The sequence below is a fragment of the Misgurnus anguillicaudatus genome, chromosome 9 (genome assembly GCF_027580225.2).
Source record: "Misgurnus anguillicaudatus chromosome 9, ASM2758022v2, whole genome shotgun sequence".
Lineage (NCBI taxonomy): Eukaryota > Metazoa > Chordata > Actinopteri > Cypriniformes > Cobitidae > Misgurnus > Misgurnus anguillicaudatus.
This window is the reverse complement of record NC_073345.2, coordinates 36,316,293-36,336,993: the sequence shown is the minus strand read 5'-3', so window position 1 is coordinate 36,336,993 and position 20,701 is coordinate 36,316,293. Positions and strand designations below refer to the sequence as shown.

The following is a 20,701-nucleotide window of genomic DNA, read 5'->3' as shown; positions in this document are numbered from 1 at the left end:
TTAATTTGCGGCGTGTGGCTTTTGGAAATCATTGATGATATTAAATGGAAATATTTCAAGATTGTGTTTCGTTGATCGCTCATTAACAAGTCTAATCACTTTACATTTTCCATAGTTAATACACAAATCATACAGCTACAATAAAACACACAAACACTTTCTGATAAAGACCTTATTCACAGTACGAGTGGTTTACTTATACTAAAGCAGTGCTTCTCAAAGGGTGGCAAGATTGTACCAGGGGGGCACCAGTTTTATAACATTTTATTAAATACATTAATTTATTATTAATTCTGTCTAAACCTCCAAAAATAACCAACAACACTACATTGTATAGTTTTGTTTATTCAAATTTTATGTTTCGTCTTACATTTTTTGAAGTGTATGAAAAAGTTTGAGAACCCTACTGAAAAATCCAGCTAAGACCAGCATAAGCTGGTAGCTGTTTTTTGCTGGTTTAAGGTGGCAGTAGCTGGTTCTTCCAGCCTGGCAAAGCTGTTCAAGCTGGTGGGTCAGCTGGTCTTCCAGTCTATACCAGCTTAAAAAGTGACCAAAACACAGATAGACCAGCTGGGTACACCAGCAATACCAGCTAAAACCAACTTATGCTGGTCTTAGCTGGATTTTTCAGTAGAGAAGCACTGTACTAAAGGCTATATCCTAAAGTCAATGTCACCGCAGTGAAGTAAACTAGTAAGCAGTAGTTATAGCTGACACATTAAGTTGTAATATGAGATAGTATTTAACAGAAAGCTGACATTATTGAAGTTTGATCCAGGCCCAGCTGCAGAATGAAATGACTGATTGGTCTTAACCTTAAACCAAAAATTTATTTTTTCAGATTTTGAGCGCAGCGTTTCCTATAAAACATTGCACAAGTATGCATACTGCACAGCTAACCAAAGAAACAAAACTAATACAATTTTAACTTTTAATTTTCATTATTTGAATAAAAGAGCTGTAATTCTCTGCATTGAATTTGTTTATTAACACTTGCTTTATTTCAAACTTACTGAACTAATATTACTGATATCATAAGTGATAATAGCGCAGATAAATGTCAAATAAAACCACATCTTTAAGATTGTAAGATAGCTGAAAAGACTTAATTTGCAACCACAGTGGGTTAGGTACAACATATCAGCAAAATATAGACGTCTTTTAAATTATCCATAATAATCTTAGGTCTCGTTTTTAAACCTTCTCATGAATCCCAAAAATAAAACTGAGGGGGCACAAATCAGATCTGAGGGGGAAATGATTGATTGTTTTGATCCTTTACAGATAAATCTCAACCTAAACCTCCTTTAACATTCTGAATTATATTTTATGTGAGAGCACATCAGATGAGACCTCCAGAGATTAGCTGGTAAAACCTTAACCAGTTAACCACCTTCACTATCACCAGTACAGACAAACCCCATCATACTCTCGTAAATGTTGTCATGAGGAGAAATATGAGACTTTAGACAGATGTCAGTGATCAGGTGAATTATATTCAATCATTTCATAATATACATGCTCAGCATTCCACTGTAAGTGATTGCATTCACAAATGCATTATAAATAATACAAAATATATGATCACTGCAGATAGAGAATAGAAAAGAATAGAATTTCTGTCAATCATTTCAGAATAGGAAATATATACACATCACAGCAATATACACAGAAATATAAAATAGATTTTGTGCATTTAAAAGCATTATCAGCAGGAATTGTTTAGAAAAGTTTCACCAGCACAGATCTGATGTAGAATAAAGAGAATCACACACACGCACGCACACACACGCACACACACGCACGCACGCACTCGCACGCGCACGCACGCACACGCACGCACGCACTCGCACGCACGCACACACACACACACACACACACACACACACACACACACACACACACACACGCGCGCGCACTCGCACACACATCAAGTCTCTTTGGTTCAGTTGATCTTTTTGTTTACTGCTGACTCTTTACGGTCAGTTTGGTCCGTGTTGCGTGAGGATGTCGAGCCGTTGGAAGCGTTTGGTTTTTTGTGGTTCTGGTGGGCAGAGCTTTGGGTCAGGTCACTCATGGATGAAAAGGTCAAAGGTCGAACGAACAGAGTCTTGAAGAGGACAGACTCCACCGAAGAGAACGGATAAGAAGAGGAACCCAACATCATAATGCGAATCTGACAGAGAGAAAAGATTTCAAACATCACATTAACAATTCTCATCATGTTAAACATCCGACTGAAGAAAGTTTTGTCTTTTCCTGACAGTCAGAGGTTAAAGGCTGAATGAGTCCGAGCTAAGACAGATATTTTACTTTAAAACATCAAGATCGGCAGATGAAGTCTCACAGAGGAACTGCAGAATGATGCAATTACATGAAAATGATGCAAAAAACGACTGAAATGTGTAAGACTGAAGCGCTGGAGTCACGACACAAGACAACGCCGGAGATTTACTCCAGAGATTTAGCAGATCATTTGTTAAATTCACTCATATGATGGATGCGAGAGGAGACGTTTGCTTTTATCTGCAGTGCAATTAAAAAACAGCGCACACACACACGAATCAATGAAAAAACCTCGAATTTGCTTTAATACCGACACCAATGCTGATATTCATGTATGAGAAAACAAACACTACCAATGTTGTGGTATACACCAATAATTAAAAGTCAAGCACACAGCATTGTGGGATACGGTACTGTGATGTTGTGTACAGCGGGAATGATGCTAGTGACCCCTAAATGTAATGATTAATGTAACAGACGCCCTACACAAAATATATTTTTATGTATAATGAACATATAATTGGTTACACTTAGGCTGAATTTACACTCCAAATCTTGATGCCAAATTCTGATCCGATTTTTTTAACGTCCCGCTTACATCACCTTTTATAAGCGAAATTTACACCGATTTATCCATTTACATTAAACACTTGGCAAAACAATTCAAGGTAGACATACTGACCCAGAACAACTTAAAGCACGGAGCAACTTAAAGCAAAATGATTCTACAAGATTATACAGCGGAGCTGTCGAAAAGTCATTACGCTGCTAATAAGAGTCATGTGATCGTGTCATGTGATTGCGTTTGCCAGCTTAGCATTTTCAATGATGCATGATACGTCTTGAGATGGGAATATCTGATCTGTCCGCTTAAATTGCTGGCATGAATGCATGTATATATCGATTTATTTGGACATAAGAATGAGGCCTGAAACCGATTGGAAAATATCTGAATCTATGTGATTTTTTCCTGCTTACATGTTCATGGGTCATATCCAATCTGTGCCACATGAGGGAAAAATCGGAATTGACGTCAAACATGCGGTGTAAATGTGGCCTTAGACTAATGCTGGATGTATAAACATGAAGAGATCAATTTTCTATTAAATGTATTTGTACTGCAGCCACTTTAATAATAAATCTTGTTTCCTGCCATATAAACCTCAATGAGTAAAATAAAGAAAGCACACAAAGCAAATATATAAACGATTCTGAAATGTATGTAGCAAGAAATTAAAGATAAACACCTATTAAATACATTGTACAATTTTTCTTTTGCTTATTTCCTTGAAGGCCTCTAGGTGTCTCCGGACCCCAGTTGGAAAACTGAAAAAGTAAACATTTCTTTCAGTATGGATCAAGCAGAAGGACAAACAGAACAAACCTTGTTGGTGACGATGAAGAGCGTGTAGATGAAGATGAGGTGATGTGTTTGAATCGGGAGGTATCGGCACTGCTGGAGAGAAAACAGAAACGCTCCCAACAGACTGACTTTAGTCGGGCTGCAGACACACAGAGATTAAATCAGACTCAGTTAAATGAGTTTTTAAGGAAAAGCACTTTTGTGTGATCATACTCACGTTATAGACATTACACAACTTTAAATAAAACAGGCCAGAGTTAAAACTACATTACTGCTCATTTTTTTCATTATTATTAATAATAAATAAACTTATAGCACATCACAGTTTAACTTTTTGAAATCTGATGAAAATGTTGGTTTACACGTAGATTCTATATAATCCCAACTAAACATCTGTGCAGGGACAGGGTTGCCAGATGTTGCAACATTCAAAACTACCCCAAAAACATCCCAATGAGTATTCACAGTCCAAATACCAATAACTACTGAACGAAATCCTTTAACCCACAGAAAAAAAATCAACTCGCTGAAACAGTTTGAAAGTAACCTAAATCTGTACTCCGCCAAAAAGCAGAAGACTTGGCAACGCAGTGCACAACATCTCTCGCTGAGTTCACGCTCTGGATAAATGGACAAAGTCAAAGTTGAGTTGGAGAAAGTTGTTCTTAAGAAGTTTTCAGATATAGGCAAAGAAAACACACTTTTTAAATCGGATCAGACCAGACCACTCCTTTCAATATAATCCAAATTTTCATCCGACCGACCTCAAACGTATTGATTAAGGTGTTTACATGAAAGCTTTTCAATACAATTGAGCAATCAATACGATTACAAATGGATTATTTGGTTGCATGTAAATGTAGATAATGATTTATGTATAATATGACACACATGAGGATTAATATTGACTAAGTGCACAAATGTTTTATTTCCCATCTGCATATAAACACACGAGCATCACGCAGACGTGCAGTGACAGACGCAGACGCTTCGTCTCCACGGTGACAGATAACAGAAAGTGACTGTAATCTCTCGTGCGTTCTTCCACATCTTTTCAAATGCCACCCGCACAAAAACCATGACAACAAGTCTGGACTGAAGACGAGCGCAGATCAATACAGAAGCCAATTATTCTACCTGCGGCATTCTGGGAGGAAAAAACACGGCCTGAAACGTTATTATACTGAGAGAAAGAGACCGCAGGACATGAAGTGCTATCAAACATCTCTGTGTGTGTCTGTCTGTATTCAAATGTCACTCATCATGACATCTAAAAGAAAAATAACATTCTGCTACTCTCACATACACATTAAAGACTGATGTGTTTATCTATCCTGTGTATCATACACTGACAGAATGGGTTTGATTCATGTAGTAGATTATATAGTTGGATTAAAATATGTCTGAATGTCACTGCAATAACTAAAAATTAAAGCAAATGCCATTTACTATAAAGAAAAACAGAGCAAACACTTTTTAGGTCAACGTTTGACAAAAATACATTTGATGGGTTTGAAAAGTCCAACAATAGCTCACATGATGAAGACAGAAACACACGAGAGAGAAAACTGACACCCCAAATCAAACAACATTTAATATTCTTTAGTATAATTACTTTACTTTTTAATATCCAGATATTTGAAATCGACGGTTTTATTTGTATGAATATATTGATTTTATCTTACTATGACATCTTCAGTAGTTCATTGGTCTCAGGCTTCCAGACGCCCCGAACTAACTGCTCGAAGTTACTGATGAGACCTCCACCAGCACCTACAGACAGACACACAGACAGACAGACAGACATATGTTCTATATAAACTGTTAATGCTTTGGCAATACAGTGTAACACTTGTCATGCCAATAAAGCACATTAAAATTGAAATTAAAAAATTTAATAGACAGACACAGAGACAAACAGACACAGAGACAGACAGACAGAAACAGACACACAGAGACAAACACAGAGACAGACAGACAGACACAGAGACAGACAGACACAGAGACAGACACAGAGACAGACACACAGAGACAGACAGACACAGAGACAGACAGACAGACACAGAGACAGACAGACAGACACAGAAACAGACACAGAGACAAACGGACACAGAGACAGACACAGAGACAGACAGACACACACAGAGACAGACAGACACAGTGACAAACAAACACAGAGACAGACAGACACAGAGACAAACACACAGACAAACAGACACAGTGACACACTGACAGACACAGACAAAAAGACAAACAGACACAAAGACAGACACAGACAAACACAGACGCAGACAGAGACAAACACAGAGACAGACAGACAGACAGACACAGAGACAGACACAGACAGAGACAGACACAGAGACAGACAAACACAGACAGAGACAGACACAGAGACAAACAGACACAGAAACAGACAGACAGACAGACAGACACACAGACAGACAGACACAGACAGAGACAGACAGACACAGAGACAGACAAACAGAGACAGACACAGAGACAAACAGACACAGAAACAGACAGAAAGACAGACAGACACAAAGACAGACAGACACAGACAGAGACAGACACAGAGACAGACAAACAGAGACAGACACAGAGACAAACAGACACAGAAACAGACAGAAAGACAGACAGACACAAAGACAGACAGACACAGACAGAGACAGACAGACACAGAGACAGACAAACAGAGACAGACACAGAGACAAACAGACACAGAAACAGACAGAAAGACAGACAGACACAAAGACAGACAGACACAGACAGAGACAGACACAGAGACAGACAAACAGAGACAGACACAGAGACAAACAGACACAGAAACAGACAGAAAGACAGACAGACACAAAGACAGACAGACACAGACAGAGACAGACACAGAGACAGACAAACAGAGACAGACACAGAGACAAACAGACACAGAAACAGACAGAAAGACAGACAGACAGACACAAAGACAGACAGACAGACAGACAGACACAGAGACAGACAAACAAAGACAGACAGACAGACAGACACAGAGACAGACAGACAGACAGACACAGAGACAGACAGACAGACAGACAGACACAGGGACAGACAGAAACAGGGGCAGACAGAGATGTATATTTTAATACTGACTGCTTCTCCATCTTTTCATTACAACAACCTTTTTTGATAAAATCTTCAATCACACTTTAAAGACTAACATTAACTCACATTAAACAACCTTTGACCCCAAAGAGAATAAATGTGCAGAATGTTAAAGAAAATATAAAATCATCCTGTGTCCATAGCAACCTTTCATCAATTAAAATCCTCTTATTCATGAGATGAATGATTAAAAACATGATCACGTAACACAATCATACAGCATTTATCTAAGCAAGGTCTCATTATTTAACTAAATCATGACAGAAGAGCTGATGGACAGTGACTGGATTACATATAACATATTCACAAATACTGTATGAAATCAGTCTGAGAAATCTACTTTCATAAAAGCAGGTGTTCAAATGAGAACTATTTCTTATTATGATGCTCTATGAAATAATGAGAGAGTCACTGAAATGGTCTTATGATGGGTTATGATGGTCATTGTTTGATGTGTTGTGTCTCTTTTTATACACTGTCATTACAGTCACCTCAACCTCTTGATATTTCAAAGCTTTCTCAGTTTAATTGAAGGACAGCAGGAGGGTGAAATACTGCACCACTTTAATAATCAAAATCTATAAAAAACAACCGGAAGCTTTTAAAAATTAAAATGTCAAGGAAAGAATATTCTCACGTCCCAACGCAATAAAGTGCTCAATATCAGACTGAAAGACGTCAAATAATAACAGAGATAGATGACTGTGATTATCATGGATGCGTGTGTGTGGTGTGTGTGTTTGTACCTTTTGCCCATCCCACTGCGATCATGACAAAAAGACCATCTTTATACTTTTTCCCAGCTTGAATGACTCCGCCCAGGACCTTCCATGTACGTGTCACTTCCTTCATAGCAGTCAGGAGCAGACGGAGAGGAAAGATGGAGGTCAGTGAGTACACAACATCCAGAGGACAATAAAACACCAGATACCTGCAGACAGACAGACAGACGGACAGACAGATAAAACCTTTATAACCTCTCTGATTAGTTTAATTTAACATCTATATATCAGTGGTTAGTGATTGACGTGATATAACATGAATCATGTGGACAAATTATACTGCTAATATTACAGGACTATATCAGATTCAAAGTCTGAGACACACTGAACATTTTAAAATAAACATTTAATCATTAAATCAAAGAAACTTGATGTGAAATATATATAAATATTGAGATTAAATATTGAGATTTTGTATTTCAATAACCAAAGTAAGTAAAATTCATTCTTCATTAAATCACACAAATGTCAACACTGCTGTCAGACCACATGTGCAACATTACAAACTGAATTCAGCTCATAAACACTGTGAACACATAATACACTCACCTAAAGGATTATTAGGAACACCATACTAATACTGTGTTTGACCCACATTCGCCTTCAGAACTGCCTTAATTCTACGTGGCATTGATTCAACAAGGTGCTGAAAGCATTCTTTAGAAATGTTGGCCAATATTAATAGGATAGCATCTTGTAGTTGATGGAGATTTGTGGGATGCGCATCCAGGACATGAAGCTCCCGTTCCACCACATCCCAAAGATGCTCTATTGCAGGGGTGGGGAACCCTGGTCCTGGAGGGCCACTGTCCTGCAGAGTTTAGTTCCAACCCTAATTAAACACACCTGAAAAATTAAAGTCTTCAGGATTACTCGGAAATTAAATTCAGGTGTGTTTGATTAGGGTTGGAACTAAACTCTGCAGGACAGTGGCCCTCCAGGACCCAGGGTTCCCCATTCCTGCTTTATTGGGTTGAGATCTGGTGACTGTGGGGGCCATTTTAGTACAGTGAACTCATTGTCATGTTCAAGAAACCAATTTGAAATGATTCGAGCTTTGTGACAGGGTGCATTATTCTGCTGGAAGTAGCCATCAGAGGATGAGTACATGGTGGTCATAAAGGGATGAACATGGTCAGAAACAATGCTCAGGTAGGCCGTGGCATTTAAACGATGCCCAATTGGCACTAAGGGGCCTAAAGTGTGCCAAGAAAATATCCCCTACACCATTACACCACCAGCAGCCTGCACAGTGGGAACAGTGGTTCTCATTCTGTTTACGCCAAATTCTGACTCTACCATCTGAAATCGAGACTCATCAGACCAGGCAACATTTTTCCAGTCTGTCGAATTTTGGTGAGCTCGTGCAAATTGTAGCCTCTTTTCCTATTTGTAGTGAAGATGAGTGGTACCCGGTGGGGTCTTCTGCTGTTGTAGCCCATCTGCCTCAAGGTTATGTGTGTTGTGTCTTCACAAATGCTTTGCTGCATACCTCGGTTGTAACGAGTGATTATTTCAGTCAAAGTTGCTCTTTTATCAGCTTGAATCAGTCGGCTCATTCTCCTCTGACCTCTAGCATCAACAAGGCATTTTCACCCACAGGACTGACACATACTGGATGTTTTTCTCTTTTCACACCATTCTTTGTAAACCCTAGAAATGGTTGTGCGTGATAATCCCAGTAACTGAGCAGATTGTGAAATACTCAGACTGGCCCATCTGGCACCAACAACCATGCCACGCTCAAAATAGCTTAAATCACCTTTCTTTCCCATTCTGACATTCAGTTTGGAGTTCAGGAGATTGTCTTGACCGGGACCACACCCCTAAATGTATTGAAGCAACTGACATGTGATTGGTTGATTAGATAATTGCATTAATGAGAAATTGAACAGGTGTTCCTAATAATCCTTTAGGTGAGTGTATGTGATACAGTCAGACACAATGCAATGAATCAGTCTCTCGCTCTCTCTCGCTGTCTCTCTCTCAGCATCAGTGAGTGCTCATTTAAATATCCATTAGTATAATTTGTGATGTTAGGAGTTTAATTATAGTGAGTGTTCAGTCTGTGAATGATGATGGTGAAATTATTTCACTCTGAAATGTCAAAGAACCTTTTAATGGATGAAAGAAAACTCTCAAAAGTACAAATGGATTTCATTTGTATGATGATAATTAACGTCCAGATGAAGTTATTTAATGTTATTTTCAATACTTTTTGAGTGAATCACGACCAATTTGACAGAAATATCTGCAAAAAATAGCAAAAAGTGTTTGTGAGAAATAATAGTAATAAAATTATTAATACATTTAAATTCTGTAAAAAATAATACAATTAGAGCACAACATACTCACTTCATTTCATTTATAGTACCATTACTTTTAAAATCACTAAATCATCTTAAAAGAATAGTCTTAATATAAGAAATACCTTATAATGTCAACATTTTACCATGGTACTGGTAGTTTTTTTGTAATATCAACAACAAAAATGTGCAATTTCCACAGACATTATGATAAACTATTATAAAAGAGTGCTTGTATTCTGTGTAATTGAGAAGTAATGATTCCTTTGATCCTTTAGATGGCGCTGTAACATCACATTGAGATATAAAGACCTGTTCATGTAATGATCTTTACATCTGCAATCCATCAGATCTGAGTGTTTGTACATGTTTGAACTTTATCTGATGTCTGGGGTTTACATTAGTATGGATTAGTTAAGAGAACTAGTTGTGCGAAATGCTTACAGGAAACTAACATTCAACATGACTATAAGTAAAAAAAGTTGTGTGTGTTAGTGTGTCTCACCACATGAGAGATGCGAGCAGTAGGTTTGTAGTATTAGAGAGGGGTGCGACCGGCGCGTCTGCCATCATCAGCGCAGAAAGAATCGCTCCCCCAAAACAATAAAGCATTGAACTGAACCAGCAGGCAAAGGGACTCCTCTGAGAGACCTCCATCGCTCCTGTTCAACAAATAACATCATCAGAGTTTTAACAAACAAAACACAGTCACATACACACACACATATCTCCTAATGTACACAACACTACACAAACAACAGCACATGCACATAAACATACTGTGTGTCCTGTAACTGTATACTGTGTGTGTGTGTGTGTTACTGGTTTCACAAACTACACATTTAACATGAACATAAATTCTTTCTGCATTATTTTGTATAGATATATTATACAGTGTCTGTCTGACAGAAGTTCAGGTCATGTGACGGTCTGATGGGGTTTGAGGGATTATAGGAGATTAAGAGGACAACCGGTCTGAACATGTGACCATGGATATGTTGTGTGTGTCACTGAAATACTATAATAAATATATTGTACTGTACTGTACTATACACAGCCCACTACTGATGAAAAACAATATGTGAGACATGAAGTATGCAATGAAAGCACTTCAGACAAACATGTGATTGTTATATGATCTCATTACATTATGTGTGACACTTTATAGACAAAAAAAATCTCTCTTTAAAATCAACATTCACAATGTTGCTTAATATTGAGTTTAAAGGTGAACTATGCAGGATTTATTTAGAAAAGTATTTCTCTATCATAATTCACTAGAAGTGTGTTGTGGTGTTTTTATATTGTTTGGGGGTGTTTGAGATCTATAACCTTTGCTCAACGGTTGTGTAGCTCTTAGCCAATAATCACACACAGGTGAAAGCATTAAACAGATATAAAGCAGCTGTGATAAATCACTGACACGTCACATAAAATACATCAGCAGAGTGAATATGAGTTGAGTACTGAAGAAGAGGATGATGATGAAGAGTAACGCATGGGGTCTAAGAGTCTGTATCTTTCCCTCAGTAGTAGCCTGCAATATACATACTATACAGGCAGCTTAAGTGTACACTAAGTCTTACTGTACTACTACTGAGCTCTGTAGAAGTTTGAGGCCACATTTACATTAATGCTTTTATGTGTAAAAACATTACTTTTGGTGTGGTTACGCCTTTCATTTAGATTACTCTAGCGTTTTCAACTCTCATAAACCAACAGAGTCTCAGAGATGGTGGTTTTAAACATTTGTACATTTGTCACTGTAAATCTACGGCTGAAAGTTTACGTTATATATATATATTTTCTAAATGTACTATTTATATGTACACTCCCTGACAAAAGTCTTGTCGCTTATCTATTTTGTAGAAACACCTGCAATTAACCTGACTTTTAATTAATCAATTGGTGTTAGAAATAGCTCATATGAAAAGCTAAAACCCTCCCAAATGATGTTTAATGCACTGAAATGAATTAGTTTCACTGAAAAAGGATTTATCATTTAATCAAGACAGAGAGGTCAAATTTAAGCAAGACAAAAGTTTTGTCACCTATATACAGAACAAATTTACTGCAAATACAAAAATATGTCAGCAAATTAAGTAGTGGTGCTGTGAGATCCAAATTGAATATCTTGTATGACTTCCATGAGCTTGAAGGACTGCATCCATGCGGTTTGGCAAGGATTCATATAATGTATTGATGAAGTCATCAGGAATATAAAGAAAGCAGTCTTGCATGCCTCCCAGAGTTCATCAATATTCTTTGGTTTCATCTTCCATGCTTTCTCTTTCATCCTACCCCACATATGCTCAATGATGTTCATGTCTGGTGACTGGGCTGGCCAATCCTGGAGCATCTTGATCTTCTTCACCTTGAGGAACTTTGATTTGGAGATGGAAGTATGCGATGGAGCACCATCCTGCAGCAGAATTTGGCCTCTTTTATGGTTGGGAATATAAGCGGTAGCTAAGATTTCTTGGTATTTTAGATTTTTGATGTTGCCTTCCACCCTGCAGATCTCGCACACACACCCATACTGGATGTAACCAGACCACAATTTTCTGCCACCAAACTGTTTTCTGGGTGAATCTTGGATCCATGCGGACTCCAGTAGGTCTCCTGCAATATTTGACTGTGGTGTAAATCAACAGAAAAATCATCTGAAAAATCAACCTTCTGCTTTTCCAGCGTCCATCCTTTTAGCAGGCTGTGGGCCTTTTGTTTAGTGCTGTCTTCTGGGCACTGATTCGACCATGGAGGCCATTTTGAGACAAAATCTGACAAACTGTTCTGGTTGACGGGATTTCAGGTGACCAGATCTCGTGAAGCTCTGCTGCAGTGGAAAATGGGCTGACCTTGGATTTTTGAGACGACAAACGGTCCTCTCGAGCAGTTGTCTTGCGGGGTCTGCCTGACCTGGGCTTGTCAAAAACATCTCCAGTCTCTTCAAATCTTTTTTCTATCCTCTGTACTTGACGCTGAGACACATTGAAGGTGTCTGTCACATCAGCAGTGGATCTGGTCTTCAGTTTCTTGATAATGAAAACTTTAGTCTCAGGGTGAATGTTAGGCATGTTTGCAGAGGTCTAGTTGTAGTTGATGTGAAGGTCTAGTGTACTGGGGGTCTTTTTATACACACCTGAGACCTAATTGATCCATTATTATTCACAGATGAACCTTATATGACAAGGCGACAACACTTGTGTCTTTGCAAAAATTGACTCAATGTGCTTTACCAAGCTGTGAATATTAGAATACTTTTTGACAGTTTCGTTTTGCACTGAAACTATTACAAAAGCTGTTGGGATTAAAATGAGCCATTTCTTGAAAACAAATCTTGATTAGAAATATATTTTAGCAGCACTTCAGGTCAATTTGTACACAAGCGACAAGACTTTTGTCAGGGAGTGTATGTGTTTAAATAAAATGATAATTTTTGTTTCATTCTGCCAACTACAGAAACCACATTTCTGCCATGTAATAATGATTTATTTGCATTAATTTACTAAAATTTAAATGAGTAAAACATGGTCCAAATAAGATGCATAATAAGAGATCTTGAATACTGCAAAGAAAACAAGTTCAAATTCATTTCTCAATAACAAAATGCTATTTTTTTTACATTTATTTTAGGAAAATGTCAGAAATATAAATTTGATGTATTAACCATATGATTTTAATCATATCTTTGTATCCACTCAGTCTTTTACATTGTTGTTGGGTGACTTTGGGTGCATCCTATTTCATGGGCCGCGTCCTTCAAAGGCCGTATTTGAAGGCTATGACGAAGACTGTCCCAGTTCAAAGGCTCCTTCACATGCAGCCTCCAAATCTTGCCTTTCTTTCCCCTGAAACCCAGGATCCATAGATGTATACTTCACAGCCTTGGCTATCCCAAGATTCAATGCACGCCTGTGATGTCTGGGTATTTTATAAATAAACATTCAGAACTATAAAAGTGTTAAATAAAAGTGTATATTTTGCAAATGAAAGGTCTTATTATTATAAATGATGTTTTAGTGATGTGAATTAATATTATTGCTGCAATATTGTGTGTGTTGCGTTTTGCATATTTCTACGGTTGGTAAATTTTATATACTGTTGGGTATCTGCATCAGTGTGTTATATTTTAAAATAAAATTTAAAAAATCTTCCTTCATGTTTATTTTTAAAAGCCTGAAAGGTCTCAGCTGCTGCGTCCCGCCGACAAGCGTAGTGTAGTGGGCGGGAACAGCAAGTGAAGCAACTCCCCGTAGGCTAGACCGTCTCATTTCAGTTTGCTTTGTTGCAGCCTTCAAATCTTGAGCCTTGATATCAAAGTCTGCCGCCTTAAAAGGATCCAGACCCTGAATTGGGATGCACCCTTTATGTTTTTGTTGGAATTCAACAAACACTGGACAGAATGGTCGTGATACATGTAGAAATTATTAAACTGGAGTGGTCTCTTAATTGTTTCTGTGGCTGTGTATATAATATATATACTAGCTTAACATTGAGTTTGTGCACTTCTGGCACCTGAGACGTGTCGTTAAGTGTAAACTTAAAATCCTGCATAGTGCAACTTTAACACCTTTGACATGAAAGTTTAAAATGATCCAAATATGAACAAATCCTACAGCCAGAACTCTCGGCTAAACTTAAAAAAGAGATGCAAGTCAATTCAGCTTTAGAAACACAAAGTCTGTTGTGAAACTATAATCTGATCTCTGACACTGAAATGTGTGTAAGATACACAAGATCACAGTCTGATCATCTACAGAGACAAACAGCCAATGAAGCAGCAGCCAGCTTCAACACAAGATCGACTGAAAGATCACTGATCACAGAAAGCTTCATGATGAGTTACACAGACACATAAACTCTCATGTTGTGTTTCAGAATCAGAAACTACATGATATAAAGTGATGACGTGTGTGTACAGTAGTGACATACCTGTCTAGTGCCAGATACAGAGACGGCTGAAACATCAGCACAGAAAATACACATCAGAAATCAGCAGGAGTAAAAAAACACAGTACAGGTAAACTAAAGTCTATCGATCAGTTATCTTTCCTCTAGAAATACTGAATCAAGGGCTGCGTCCCAAAACTAAGACAGATGATTTGTTGCCTTGCTGCCTCATGAGGGAATGACTTTAGAGGCATGAAGGCAGCTCCGGGAAACACATTCAGACAGCCTTCATAGGCAGCGTAATGGGATTCTGTTAAAAAATAAACAGATCACGAATCACTTTTTTTAATTTAACCACTAGAAATGCAATCAAAATGTGTATAAAGTGAAAATATAACCAGCAGTGGCTGTTTTGGGGTGCAACAAACTATACGTTTTATATTCAGAAACATGAACATTTTTCTCAGGCGTTTAGTGTCCTTGGGTGGAGCTCTGAGGTTGACTGGCAGGCACTCAAATTATAAATAAAAAGCTTTTATACACATCATAATGTACTATTATTGTTTTTTTTAATATTAATTAAAAAATTCAAGAGAGTTCAACAAAGTAACAAAAATTCTCAAAACAATTAACGAAAAGTAAGTGAGTGCATGGGGAACTGGTATATTTAACAAAAACACATCATTTATAATATCAAAATATTTTTCATATTTATCTTTAGTCTCCTTTTGCAATTTTTCAGGTTATGAAATGAGTATTTTGTATATTTCCACTCATTTACAAGTTATCAAGAGAATATAGTGTGTGCTTTTACTCATTTCATAAGAATTTATTTAGCATTTGATCCGATGTTGTTTGATATCAGAACTTCTTTTGATTACTGATTTGTTAAATTTAGGGATCTTGTGTGTTAAAAAGCACAGCTGATACTGAAAAGCTTTAATTATCATGGTTTTATTGTAGTAAAAGTGTAGTAACAAGTTTTTAGGCGGATTGATTATCATTTGTATAACCAGAGTTTTACTACAAATGCCATGTTTTAACTATGGTTTCTGTAGCAAATATAGGTTTAAGGTTTTATTTGTAGTACAATATTTATTTTTTTATTATTTATATTTAGGGATCCACGTGTACACAAACCCTTGTTAAAGAAGAATGGGAGAGAACCAAAAGCATTGATCTGGACCCACACTCTAAGAAAGGACGTGTTCATCTTTTATGTGTAATTCTGTGTTAAAATAAATCACAAGTTGTGTTAAATCTACCAGTGTGTTGTTTCAATAATAACACAGAGATGTGTGGATTCTGGGACAATGCATTTAGTGTGTTGTCCTTAAACTAACACTAGTGTGTTGTTTTAACACATCTGTTCTAAGAGTGCAGATCTTACCTTCAGTTTTTCTCCCAAAGTGATCTTCCCTAAAGGAAATTAAAGGAGATTGCACGGGAATAAGTCTGCGTCATGTAGAGAAAAATGCACTCCCATCTAACGCTGTTTTTGCATATCTGATGTTAATCTGGAGTACCAATAGAGTAGTATTACATCATTTATATCTCCGAAGCGTCTTTAGTTTAATCAGATTTATAAAAGAAAGATTAGCTTTACCGAATCTTTCCGATAACGTACGAACAAATGAAGAAGGAGGAGTTATACCGCGGGTGGAGCGAGTACGAATCATGCAACACTATACAACACTTTTTTAACTTATGCTTCACTACATGTTTGTGTCATTTATATAATATGCACGCGACTATTTCCAACATAAGACAGAAGACTTACTTACTGCATGCAACTCATGACCCGCTTGGGAAAATCCAGCGCATCAAACACACACGCAAAACTCTGCTGCTACCCCGGATAATAAACTATATCCCTTGTTTCCATTGAGCTGGATTTCTTCTCCTTACATCCAAAAACACACTTCTTCTTTCGTGTCATTGTTGACTTTTGAAATTAAACAAAGCTGTGTCGCGTGATAAGATGTTTGCAAGTTCTAGCGTCTCCCGCTGATTGACGGGTGGGCGGGGTTTTCCGGGGGAAGTGCCCATATAAAGAAGTGATACGTATAGAAAACCCCTGAAACTTCAGTTGGACCAGTAATTGAAAAAAAACTTTCTGAAACTTGTACGAACCCTGGCGAAGTGCATTCAGCACATAAATACTCTGTAACATGTCCAACTGCTTTGTTGACACTTTGCCTACGTTTAGCACTAGGAAACAACTCTAGAACTGTGTTAATAAGTCAGAATGCTTGAAATACCATTGAACCCCCCCCTTTAACCAATCACATTCCCCACGCACGTCAATGTGTAGAATTGAGGAACAAGATGATGGAGACTGGAAGTAAACTAAACATTGGATTCGGACGTGCTTGATGCCTTTGAATGCTGCCTGCAGTATTTTAGAGATTTGGGACGCAGCCTAGATTACAGCTAACATCACTTCATTCATTACACCGGAAACAGAAGGTCAAGTCAAGTGAATTGTGGTAAAAATGTATTAAATGCATATAAAACTACAACATACTTATAGTTGTAATTAACATTTAGTCATTTAGCAGACGCTTTTGTCCAAGCGACTTACAAGTGAGGTAAACAATAGAAGCAAGTAGATCAACAGAAGAACAGCAATAAATAAGTGCACTGGAAATAGTCTCATCAAGTTCAACACAGTATACATAGAAGAGGCTTGGTTGGAATTTTTTTTTTAAAGAAATGTACAGATAAAGAGAAAGGAAAATAGAGAAGGATAGTAAGTCCTACATTAGGAAGTGGCGGAAGAGATCAGTCTTAAACACAGCTACAGTGTCAACAGATCGTGTCACGACCGGCAAATCATTCCAGAGTTGTGGAACAGTTCCTGAGAAGGTATGTGCTAGTGTTTTTTCCCTTTTTGAGATGGTACCACAAGCCGTTGCTCGGTGGCAGGGCGCAGGGATCAAGAGGGTACGTAAAGCTGTATAAGTAAGTGAAGGTAAGGGGGGTCTGATCCAGTATGGTGGTTTTAAAGGCCAGGAGCAGAATTAATAACTACAGACATTGGGATCAGTTTCCCCTCTCTTTTTATTTCTTTGGTTTTTATCCTGTCCTGTCTATGCATAATTATATGGTTAGTTGTATTTTGTTATTTGCATTTAGCAAACAGTGACGAAACACAGCCTAGTACCTTAAAGTACCATGGTATGTGAATACTGTAATTTTTCAGTACCATATTATATCAAAGTACCATGGTATTTCCCAGAATCTGATATTATTAAATCAGCTAGCCACAGTACTTTAAAAGTATAAAGAAAATAAGATTCTGGTTCCTGGATGATGTAAAGAGAGAGCTATAGAGGAGAAATGAATGAATGAGTTTTTACTTCAACACAACAGTTCATGAATCAAGCAAGTAGTGACACAAAGCACTTCGGGTTAGACAAACACAGACCAAAGTCCCAGAGCGGAGTACAGAACAGAACGGGAAGACTTTTCTCTGTCTTTATAAGGCAAAGAACTGAACTGATAAACACAATCTGAGGAGCCCATGAAGAGATCTGAGGCCAATGAAAGATAACATGATGGGTGTTTCAACCCAACCTTTCTTTGAATTTGTGTGTTGTGTGGCTGCTTTTAGTTCAGGTCTGATAGCTTTAAAGGGATAATTCACCCAAACATAAAAATACCACCCGGAAAAAATAATACAATGAAAGTCAATGGTGCCCCAGATCTATTTGGTTACAAGCATTAAGTTATTCAAAATATCTTAATTTGTGTTCAGCAGAACAAATAGATTTATACGGTTTGGAACAACACGAGTGTAAGTAAAAGATGACAGGACTTTCATTTTTGGTAAACTATCCAAACAACTAACATGGGCCAACAAAACACAGATCAGATCCAATGAGGAGGAAGATTAGCAGAGAATTGAGCAAGAGAAGCCAGCTGACATGAAGGGCAAAGACTGTTTAAAATAGCCTGAGATCATGACAAGGACAACACAATAGACTGCATTACTGCATACATGCATCCACCTGTCGCTGTTTGTTGCTCTGCTATAATCTCTCAACTCTAATTAAGACAGAAATATCACAGCACAGAGAAGTTCACTGGTCTCAGATCAGTTTGGTTAATGCAAAACATTCAAACTGCCAACACAGCTTTGCATCTGCATCCCTGCAGCCGGTGAACATGTTTGCATATTTAATCAATCGAACCATAACTGTGGAAAGCAATAAGCAACCAGCTGCACGAGACATGCACACTTACAAAAACACACAGAGAATATTGACAGAAAGTAAGTTAATAATTAAACATCTTTTTCTTTTTGATTCGTGTGTGGTGTCATGCTCAATAAATATCCTGTCGATATATGTGCACATAAAGTCCAACATATAGTCAATTATAAAGAGAACCCAACTGAAAACTGAACTATTCGCTGAATGCGCGCCTCAATGTTTACAAATGTGAACGCGCGCAGGGATTAGCGTGATAGTCCTACCATCCAAGGATGAACAAAACTGCAGGTAAACTGCTAAGCAAACATACACGCGATTTTTGATCATTTATGTTCACAATCTAATGATAAAGCAAACACTGCACAGACAAAGTTTGTGTTGTGTTTGACATGAACATGTGATGATGAGGTGAATCCGGAAGACAACGATGATAATGTCAAAGAAAGTATTCAGGAACTTTACAAAGCACAAACTGACAAGAAACATACATGAACAGTGCATAAAACAACCTTTTAATAACACTGCTTTTAAAACATTTTCATCTGCTGCTAACTCCTGCATCACAGCGCACGCGCAGACACGAAACTGACAGAAACACATCTGAGTTTATGTTTAATGGCGATCCGGTTCTCTTACCTGGCTGCTCTCGCAGACTCATTATTGATATGATGTAATGCGCCATGTCAAAGTACGGGAACATGGACAGATTTGAGAACGCGAGCGCGAGCTCGTTTACATTCAGAAAGCCGAACAGATCCATCAGAATAACGATTTCGATCCTGGTCAATGAACGCGCTTTAATTGTGCTTCTGTGTGTAAATCCGCTTCAGATGATTTCTGATGTCATGAAGGTTCGGCAGATGTTTGACCTGCGGACTCTACCAGCTGATCGGAGGGGTAACCGGATCTGCCGCCATGACTAAACGCGGATGCTGCGAGCTGAAGCCCCGTACACACACATGCCGTTTCTCAATCGGAAGCCTGCAGTCTCCAAAAGTCGCATTTGTAGGCTGCATACGTCATCAAGTCTGGTGAATTTCAGTTAACTGAGCATTACATAAAAAAACCTGGGAATTACTTTCGCAAGTCATGAGCATATTATAACAATTTACGATTAACTAAGAATAATAGTCAACTTTATAATTGTTAATATTCTGAAAGACAGTATTGATGACGTATGCAGCCGAGAAATGCGACCTCTGAAGGCTGCAGACTTCCGATTGAGAAACGGCCACAGATTCACACACGTGCAGACTCGTTTGCATTTTATTGCATTTTCGTTGAACATTACACACAAACAAACATACATACATCATAACATAACATATAACAAGAGGAGACATATAACAGACCTTACCGAAATAATATATATGAATATGACACAAAAGAAAAGAAAAAAATGTGTTTGCATTAAACCGTAACGTAATGTTCTGAGGCCCTATTATGAAAATGAACACTGATGTTCTACTTTAACAAAATTTAAGTACTATGCAAATCTACATGGACATTTATGTAAATGGTTATTCTTTCAAGCGTGATGTGTCTGGGCCTGTTGAATGCATTCTGATTGGCTGAGAAATGTTCCCTGGGTGTTGATTATTTTTCAGTAAACGCACACCTGACCTGTCAAATGTCTTAAAAATATTCCCAAAGCATATTCGTCAAAGTCCTTTTTAGGGGTTGTGCACACCAAAACTTTTAAACCCAGCTGAAAACGTC

General features: G+C 37.8%; 1 protein-coding gene across 2 annotated transcripts; it reads right to left on the bottom strand.

Annotated features, from left to right (window-relative positions):
* Nucleotides 1-1,476: 1,476 nt before the first annotated feature.
* Nucleotides 1,477-19,947, bottom strand: tmem38b (transmembrane protein 38B). Of its 2 annotated transcripts, XM_055180333.2 has the most exons (7): nucleotides 19,619-19,731; nucleotides 14,808-14,833; nucleotides 10,378-10,534; nucleotides 7,531-7,715; nucleotides 5,335-5,422; nucleotides 3,671-3,788; nucleotides 1,477-2,176 (listed from the first exon to the last, which is right to left on the bottom strand). In XM_055180333.2, the coding sequence occupies exons 3-7, from the start codon at nucleotides 10,527-10,529 to the stop codon at nucleotides 1,946-1,948; spliced, it is 774 nt and encodes a 257-aa protein (XP_055036308.1). In that variant the 5' UTR covers nucleotides 10,530-10,534; nucleotides 14,808-14,833; nucleotides 19,619-19,731; the 3' UTR covers nucleotides 1,477-1,945. The 2 variants fall into 2 exon arrangements, with proteins under 2 accessions (XP_055036308.1, XP_055036307.1); XM_055180332.2 differs by lacking the exon at nucleotides 14,808-14,833 and having other exon boundaries at nucleotides 19,619-19,947.
* Between the last annotated feature and the right edge of the window lie 754 nt (nucleotides 19,948-20,701).

Bases quoted from the DNA above. Each gene is read 5' to 3' on its own strand.
- tmem38b (XM_055180332.2), bottom strand. From the start codon at position 19,742: ATGGATCTGTTCGGCTTTCTGAATGTAAACGAGCTCGCGCTCGCGTTC. The intron at 7,716-10,377 runs GTGAGACACACT...GTCTGTCTGCAG, and splicing joins CTGCTCGCATCTCTCATGTG to GTATCTGGTGTTTTATTGTC. The intron at 5,423-7,530 runs GTACAAACACAC...GTCTGTCTGTAG, and splicing joins CGCAGTGGGATGGGCAAAAG to GTGCTGGTGGAGGTCTCATC.